Consider the following 8,618-nt stretch of genomic DNA (forward strand, 5'->3'; position numbering starts at 1 on the left):
CTGAGTGCCAGGTGCACCAAAACAGCTCCTGTAATGACAGTGCCACAAACCCAAGCCCACTCCTTTCACACACCATGGAGTACTTTCCCACTGAGTACTTTCTCTCCACCTGAAGGACAAGGTCCAATGGCAGCAAAAGCAAGACTTCCCATCAATTTAGTATCTGTCTTTAACTGGGCAGAGGCATGATGATAATAAAAAAACTCTATTGTTCTCAATAACCAAAGGAATGGATTTGAGAACCAGAAATACGTTGTGCACTCTCCCTCCTAAATGGAGAGCTCAGTTCTGGACGCACTCTTCTCCACTCTCATGAGACAGCACCTGGACTACTGCATCCAGCTCTGGGGTCACCAGTTCAAGACGGACATGAAAACGTTTAAGTGAGTCCAGAGGAGGGCCACAAAAATGATCAGAGGGCTAAAACACCTCCCCTACGAAGAGAGGCATAGAGAGTTGGGGTTGTTCAGCCAGGAAAGAGAAGTCTCCAGGGAAACCTTAGTGCAGCCTTGAAGTATGTAAGGGGGGCTTAAAAGAAACACAAGATAGACTTTTTACCAAGGCCTGTAGTTCCAGGACAGGGGGTACAGTTTTAAACTGAAAGAAGGTAGGTTTAAACCGGACATAAGGAAGAAATTTTTTATGATGAGGGTTATGAGATGCTGCAAGGGGTTTCCCAGGGAAGGTGCGCTTGCCCCGTCACTGGAAGCACTCAACCTCAGTCTGAACTGGGCTCTAAGCAGCCTGATGTAGTGAAAGATGATCCTACCCATAGTGGGAGGGGTTGGACTGAAAGATCTTTAAAAAGGATCCCTTCCAACTAAAACTATTCTTGGACTCTCTGATTATATTTGAAATACACCTCAACTACAGTGACCCAGTGTAAAAAACTTAAGACACGCATTAAGCTGCCAATAAACCTTGATTTCTCTAAAAGAAAAGCAACAAATAAAAACACAGGCAATTAATTACTTTGTGGTTCTGTAGTTGGAGGCAGGGGTGTTTTGGTGCTTATTTCTGGTTCTCTGGATGTACTGGCAGAAGTCGTGGTGTGTGTTGATGTACTAGTAACAGCCGTTGTTGTGCCCGGGGTGCTGCTGGTGGTGGTGACGGTGGTGGTCTGTGACCCTGTGGAAGGGCTGCCAGTCCCCGTGGTACTGGTCTCATGTGGAGTAGTTGACGTTTTTATTGTGGTGCTGCGGGGAGTCGATCCTGAGGTTGTGGTGCCTGAAGTGGTGGCTTCCGTCGTCGATCCTGTTTCAATGACTACAGGGGTGGTGGCCGTCACTGTGCTTGTTGGTACCGATGATGTTGACTGTGGAATAGTGGTGCTTACGGTGGACACTGTACTTTCCGTTCCTGTTGTTCTGGTTGTTGACAGTGGGGTAGGTGAAGGAGGAACTGTAGTAGTCGTCTTTGTGGGTGTTGGCGATTCAGGTGTTGTACTCCCTTCAGGACCGGGAGAAAACATGGTATTTTATTTTTAAGAAGGCAAATTGCATTTGTTATTAACTTCCTTTCATTCTTCTAATGAGCAAATGCAATTCAAGAAACCTACGCCTAGGGTAGTTAGGCGGGAATGAAGCAGAACCTGTTTTATTAATGGCATTTGCATAACACAGGGATTATTTAAAAGGTCTCCTACATCTTGCATGGGACACATTGATGTAAACACTTTGTCAGTGATCAACGTTGGAGGGAACAGCTGTCGGCAGCCTTAAAACTTCACACTGCAGAGCAGAGTTCAGCGGTCCTAAACCCAGGGAAATTCCTTGAGTTCATCGGTGAACTCTTTGCTTAAGTCAGTACTGCTGTCATGCTACGTTCTATGGATGGACCACTGTTCACTCTGCTACTTCATGTGGCACAGTCATACCAGCATTGATTCTGCTCAGAGTCATTTGGTTCTACTGGAACCCAGCAGTTGCTGGAGCAATCTCTGTTCCATGCCTGAGTGCCAGGCTTTTAAGACTACTCAACCACAAGCTATTTTGCCGTGCTAGGACCCTCACATTCACCTTTCTGCTCTTTCCTTCTCACATGACTAAGTCAGGTTTCATCATGGGCCCTAAAGGCAGGCTCCTTTCCAAAGGGCTTTGATTAGCATTTGATAAAAGGTTGGCCATACTCGGAGGCCAGCCACAGAGCCATCTGTTTGTGCTTTTACACAAAGAGACACACGGTAGACACAGAAGCACTGCGCACATAATGAGAGTGCAGTCATAACGCTGCAGGACAGGAGGAAGCAAGATACGCTGCTGCCGCTGCTACTGCACACACGGCCCACAAGGAGGGTCCTGCAACTACAATTACTTCACATTTGGGTGAGGAGAGGTAAACTACTTCATGGTCAGAAGGCAACACAGGAACAGATGGTGTACTGTCACAGAGGCAGATTCACGGGGACATTAGGGGGGCTCACATTGCTGCCAAAACATCACCTTGCTTCCCAAGCAGCACACAGTAGGCTGGGAGAACAATGCTCATGGGAATGCCAGGAGAACACGGCTGCCCAGAACCTTGGTCCATAGCAAGGGGCAACCCCTAGTCTGAAACCTGATCCCAAGACCTGCCAGGGGAAAACCTTTCACACTTCCTACAGCTGGAACTGCAGGTGTGTGGCAGCAATGCCACAGAGGCAACGCCAGAGAAGAAAGCCAAGAAAATCTGCACAGCTGCGCCCAAAGAGTGCCTGAAATGACAGTGCCTGAAATGACAGTGCCACAAAACCAAGCCCTTCTCCCTTCACACACCATGGGTCCTGCTGAGAACATTCCCTCCAGCTGAAGGACAAGGTCCAACAGCAGCTAAAGTAAAAGCAAAAAGCTCCTTGGAGCCCTGCTGAGTCAGGGGACACAAGACCTTCTACCCACGAGCTTTGCACCCTCCACACTGCTGAAACAGCCAGCACAAGGCCTGGCTCTGGGCACCAGCCCTTTCTGGTTGACGTTCACATACCTGGAGGTGTGGGTGTGGCTGTGGTAGTTGTTGTAGAAGGGGTGGTTGTTGGCGTGGGTGTGGATGTGGTTGTAGTAGTTGGGGTGGGTGTTGGTGTGCCAGTAACAGTCGTTGTTGTGCCCGGGGTGCTGCTGGTGGTGGTGCTGGTGGGGGGCATCGTGGTGGTGGTGCTGGTGCTGGTGCTGCTGGGAGACTCCGATGGTGTTGGTGGGGGAGCGGTTGTTGATGTGGACACTGTGCTCGGTGTGGGTGAAGGTGTGGAGCGCGTGGTGGTAGATGGAGTACAGTTTTCTGGCTTGCAGCAGAAACTGATCTGGTAATTGAGGCAGACCGGCATCGGTATTGGACCTCCTATTGTCTGATCGCTATTCTTACAGATGAGCCCTGTGGAAACACTGCATTCCACCTTCTGCCCTAAATCTTCAATGGGAACATCAGGGAATTTCTCTGCTCTGCATGAAACATTCTCAGCATTCTCGCAGACCCAGGAGGCGTTTATCGCCTTAATATTCTCAATGGTTTCGTAGTCACCACTGTTTCTGTCAGAAGCATTTGGGTAAGTCACATCAATCCACTCCGTCCATATGCAGTCACAGTCTGAGGGACAACAACAAGAGCAACAATTAGAAGCAGCTGGAATAGAGACAACAAGCTGGGGTTCCAGCACACTTGCGGGTGGTCCTCTGGGCATCCACCACATTCAAGGGTCTCCTTGGGAACTGCGACCCCAGCCAGCCAACCCTGGCCACAACAAAGCTCACTTGTGTGGGCAGGCTTCCCCTTCTCGGCCCTACAAAGAGCACACTAGGGACAAATCAGGACACAGGCACTCCCAAACCATGTGCGTGTGTCCCCTCGCAGCTAAGGTGCATTGCCATATTGGTCTTCTCAGGTTCTTATGTGAGTGTCTGCAAAAAACACTCACATGAGGGCAACACATGAGGTGGAGTAGGACCAAGCAGGTACTCCTGCCACTCTTTTACTTTACTGGGCCCCTCACACCACCTCACTCTCTCAGGGACAAACCAAACATCAGGGAAGGCTCGTGACCACAAAGGAAGAGGGCACAGGGTACACACAGCTGCCAAAACATCAACTGCTTACCCAGCAGAGCACAGGCAGTTGTAGAACAACGCTCACGGGAATGCTGGGAGAACACAGCTGCCCAGAGCCTTGGTCCATAGAAAAGGGGCAACCCCTAGTCTGAAACCTGATCCCAAGACCTGCCAGGGGAAAACCTTCGTGCAGCTGGAACTGCAGGTGTGTGGCAGCAATGCCACAGAGGCAACGCCAGAGAAGAAAGCCAAGAAAATCTGCACAGCTGCGCCCAAAGAGTGCCTGAAATGACAGTGCCTGAAATGACAGTGCCACAAAACCAAGCCCTTCTCCCTTCACACACCATGGGTCCTGCTGAGAACATTCCCTCCAGCTGAAGGACAAGGTCCAACAGCAGCTAAAGTAAAAGCAAAAAGCTCCTTGGAGCCCTGCTGAGTCAGGGGACACAAGACCTCCTACCCACGAGCTTTGCACCCTCCACACTGCTGAAACAGCCAGCACAAGGCCTGGCTCTGGGCACCAGCCCTTTCTGGTTGACGTTCACATACCTGGAGGTGTGGGTGTGGCTGTGGTAGTTGTTGTAGAAGGGGTGGTTGTTGGCGTGGGTGTGGATGTGGTTGTAGTAGTTGGGGTGGGTGTTGGTGTGCCAGTAACAGTCGTTGTTGTGCCCGGGGTGCTGCTGGTGGTGGTGACGGTGGTGGTCTGTGACCCTGTGGAAGGGCTGCCAGTCCCCGTGGTACTGGTCTCATGTGGAGTAGTTGACGTTTTTATTGTGGTGCTGCGGGGAGTCGATCCTGAGGTTGTGGTGCCTGAAGTGGTGGCTTCCGTCGTCGATCCTGTTTCAATGACTACAGGGGTGGTGGCCGTCACTGTGCTTGTTGGTACCGATGATGTTGACTGTGGAATAGTGGTGCTTACGGTGGACACTGTACTTTCCGTTCCTGTTGTTCTGGTTGTTGACAGTGGGGTAGGTGAAGGAGGAACTGTAGTAGTCGTCTTTGTGGGTGTTGGCGATTCAGGTGTTGTACTCCCTTCAGGACCGGGAGAAAACATGGTATTTTATTTTTAAGAAGGCAAATTGCATTTGTTATTAACTTCCTTTCATTCTTCTAATGAGCAAACGCAATTCAAGAAACCTAAGCCTAGGGTACTTAGGCGGGAATAAAGCAGAACCTGTTTTATTAATGGCTTTTGCGTAACACAGGGATTATTTAAAAGGTCTCCTACATCTTGCATGGGACACATCGATGTAAACACTTTGTCAGTGATCAATGTTGGAGGGAACAGCTGTCGGCAGCCTTAAAACTTCACACTGCAGAGCAGAGTTCAGCGGTCCTAAACCCAGGGAAATTCCTTGAGTTCATCGGTGAACTCTTTGCTTAATTCAGTACTGCTGTCATGCTACGTTCTATGGATGGACCACTGTTCACTCTGCTACTTCATGTGGCACAGTCATACCAGCATTGATTCTGCTCAGAGTCATTTGGTTCTACTGGAACCCAGCAGTTGCTGGAGCAATCTCTGTTCCATGCCTGAGTGCCAGGCTTTTAAGACTACTCAACCACAAGCTATTTTGCCGTGCTAGGACCCTCACATTCACCTTTCTGCTCTTTCCTTCTCACATGACTAAGTCAGGTTTCATCATGGGCCCTAAAGGCAGGCTCCTTTCCAAAGGGCTTTGATTAGCATTTGATAAAAGGTTGGCCATACTCGGAGGCCAGCCACAGAGCCATCTGTTTGTGCTTTTACACAAAGAGACACACGGTAGACACAGAAGCACTGCGCACATAATGAGAGTGCAGTCATAACGCTGCAGGACAGGAGGAAGCAAGATACGCTGCTGCCGCTGCTACTGCACACACGGCCCACAAGGAGGGTCCTGCAACTACAATTACTTCACATTTGGGTGAGGAGAGGTAAACTACTTCATGGTCAGAAGGCAACACAGGAACAGATGGTGTACTGTCACAGAGGCAGATTCACGGGGACATTAGGGGGGCTCACATTGCTGCCAAAACATCACCTTGCTTCCCAAGCAGCACACAGTAGGCTGGGAGAACAATGCTCATGGGAATGCCAGGAGAACACGGCTGCCCAGAACCTTGGTCCATAGCAAGGGGCAACCCCTAGTCTGAAACCTGATCCCAAGACCTGCCAGGGGAAAACCTTTCACACTTCCTACAGCTGGAACTGCAGGTGTGTGGCAGCAATGCCACAGAGGCAACGCCAGAGAAGAAAGCCAAGAAAATCTGCACAGCTGCGCCCAAAGAGTGCCTGAAATGACAGTGCCTGAAATGACAGTGCCACAAAACCAAGCCCTTCTCCCTTCACACACCATGGGTCCTGCTGAGAACATTCCCTCCAGCTGAAGGACAAGGTCCAACAGCAGCTAAAGTAAAAGCAAAAAGCTCCTTGGAGCCCTGCTGAGTCAGGGGACACAAGACCTTCTACCCACGAGCTTTGCACCCTCCACACTGCTGAAACAGCCAGCACAAGGCCTGGCTCTGGGCACCAGCCCTTTCTGGTTGACGTTCACATACCTGGAGGTGTGGGTGTGGCTGTGGTAGTTGTTGTAGAAGGGGTGGTTGTTGGCGTGGGTGTGGATGTGGTTGTAGTAGTTGGGGTGGGTGTTGGTGTGCCAGTAACAGTCGTTGTTGTGCCCGGGGTGCTGCTGGTGGTGGTGCTGGTGGGGGGCATCGTGGTGCTGGTGCTGGTGCTGCTGGGAGACTCCGATGGTGTTGGTGGGGGAGTGGTTGTTGATGTGGACACTGTGCTTGGTGTGGGTGAAGGTGTGGAGTGCGTGGTGGTAATACAGCTGTCTGGCATGCAGCAGACTCTGATCTGGTAATTGAGGCAGACCGGCATCGGTATTGGACCTCCTATGGTCTGATCGCTATTGTTACAGATGAGCCCTGTGGAAACACTGCATTCCACCTTCTGCCCTAAATCTTCAATGGGAACGTCAGGGAATTTCTCTGCTCTGCATGAAATATTCTCAACTTTCCCGCAGGAGGGGTACTGCGCCTTAATATTCTCAATGGTTTCGTAGTCACCACTGTTTCTGTCAGAAGCATTTGGGTAAGTCACATCAATCCACTCCGTCCATATGCAGGCACACTCTGAGGGACAACAACAAGAGCAACAATTAGAAGCAGCTGGAATAGAGACAACAAGCTGGGGTTCCAGCACACTTGCGGGTGGTCCTCTGGGCATCCACCACATTCAAGGGTCTCCTTGGGAACTGCGACCCCAGCCAGCCAACCCTGGCCACAACAAAGCTCACTTGCGTGGGCAGGCTTCCCCTTCTCGGCCCTACAAAGAGCACACTAGGGCCAAATCAGGACACAGGCACTCCCAAACCATGTGCGTGTGTCCCCTCGCAGCTAAGGTGCATTGCCATATTGGTCTTCTCAGGTTCTTATGTGAGTGTCTGCAAAAAACACTCACATGAGGGCAACACATGAGGTGGAGTAGGACCAAGCAGGTACTCCTGCCACTCTCTTACTTTACTGGGCCCCTCACACCACCTCACTCTCTCAGGGACAAACCAAACATCGGGAAGGCTCGTGACCACAAAGGAAGAGGGCACAGGGTACACACAGCTGCCAAAACATCAACTGCTTACCACAGGCAGCTGTAGAACAACGCTCACGGGAATGCTGGGAGAACACAGCTGCCCAGAGCCTTGGTCCATAGAAAAGGGGCAACCCCTAGTCTGAAACCTGATCCCAAGACCTGCCAGGGGAAAACCTTCGTGCAGCTGGAACTGCAGGTGTATGGCAGCAATGCCACAGAGGCAACGCCAGAGAAGAAAGCCAAGAAAATCTGCACAGCTGCGCCCAAACAGTGCCTGAAATGACAGTGCCTGAAATGACAGTGCCACAAAACCAAGCCCTTCTCCCTTCACACACCATGGGTCCTGCTGAGAACATTCCCTCCAGCTGAAGGACAAGGTCCAACAGCAGCTAAAGTAAAAGCAAAAAGCTCCTTGGAGCTCTGCTGAGTCAGGGGACACAAGACCTTCTACCCACGAGCTTTGCACCCCCCACGCTGCTGAAACAGCCAGCACAAGGCCTAGCTCTGGGCACCAGCCCTTTCTGGTTCACGTTCACATACCTGGAGGTGTGGGTGTGGTGGTGGTAGTTGTTGTAGAAGGGGTGGTTGTTGGCGTGGGTGTGGATGTGGTTGTAGTAGTTGGGGTGGGTGTTGGGGTGCCAGTAACAGTCGTTGTTGTGCCCGGGGTGCTGCTGGTGGTGGTGACGGTGGTGGTCTGTGACCCTGTGGAAGGGCTGCCAGTCCCCGTGGTACTGGTCTCATGTGGAGTAGTTGACGTTTTTATTGTGGTGCTGCGGGGAGTCGATCCTGAGGTTGTGGTGCCTGAAGTGGTGGCTTCCGTCGTCGATCCTGTTTCAATGACTACAGGGGTGGTGGCCGTCACTGTGCTTGTTGGTACCGATGATGTTGACTGTGGAATAGTGGTGCTTACGGTGGACACTGTACTTTCCGTTCCTGTTGTTCTGGTTGTTGACAGTGGGGTAGGTGAAGGAGGAACTGTAGTAGTCGTCTTTGTGGGTGTTGGCGATTCAGGTGTTGTACTCCCTTCA

The 8,618-nt window shown here is 51.1% G+C and overlaps 1 protein-coding gene across 1 annotated transcript in view; it reads right to left on the minus strand.

Annotated features, from left to right (window-relative positions):
* Positions 1 to 964: 964 nt before the first annotated feature.
* The window catches only part of MUC2 (mucin 2, oligomeric mucus/gel-forming), a 46,626-nt gene continuing 38,972 nt past the window's right edge, over positions 965 to 8,618 (minus strand). The window contains exons 36-41 of the mRNA XM_014957413.1: positions 8,131 to 8,613; positions 7,210 to 7,326; positions 6,555 to 7,133; positions 4,563 to 5,045; positions 2,959 to 3,555; positions 965 to 1,449 (exon numbers count right to left, since the gene is read on the minus strand). Of these exons, the coding sequence (XP_014812899.1) occupies positions 965 to 1,449; positions 2,959 to 3,555; positions 4,563 to 5,045; positions 6,555 to 7,133; positions 7,210 to 7,326; positions 8,131 to 8,613 (2,744 nt within the window). The remainder of the gene's footprint in view (positions 1,450 to 2,958; positions 3,556 to 4,562; positions 5,046 to 6,554; positions 7,134 to 7,209; positions 7,327 to 8,130; positions 8,614 to 8,618) is intronic.

This window comes from Calidris pugnax, unplaced genomic scaffold, assembly GCF_001431845.1.
Source record: "Calidris pugnax isolate Ruff unplaced genomic scaffold, ASM143184v1 scaffold211, whole genome shotgun sequence".
Taxonomy (NCBI): Eukaryota; Metazoa; Chordata; class Aves; order Charadriiformes; family Scolopacidae; genus Calidris; species Calidris pugnax.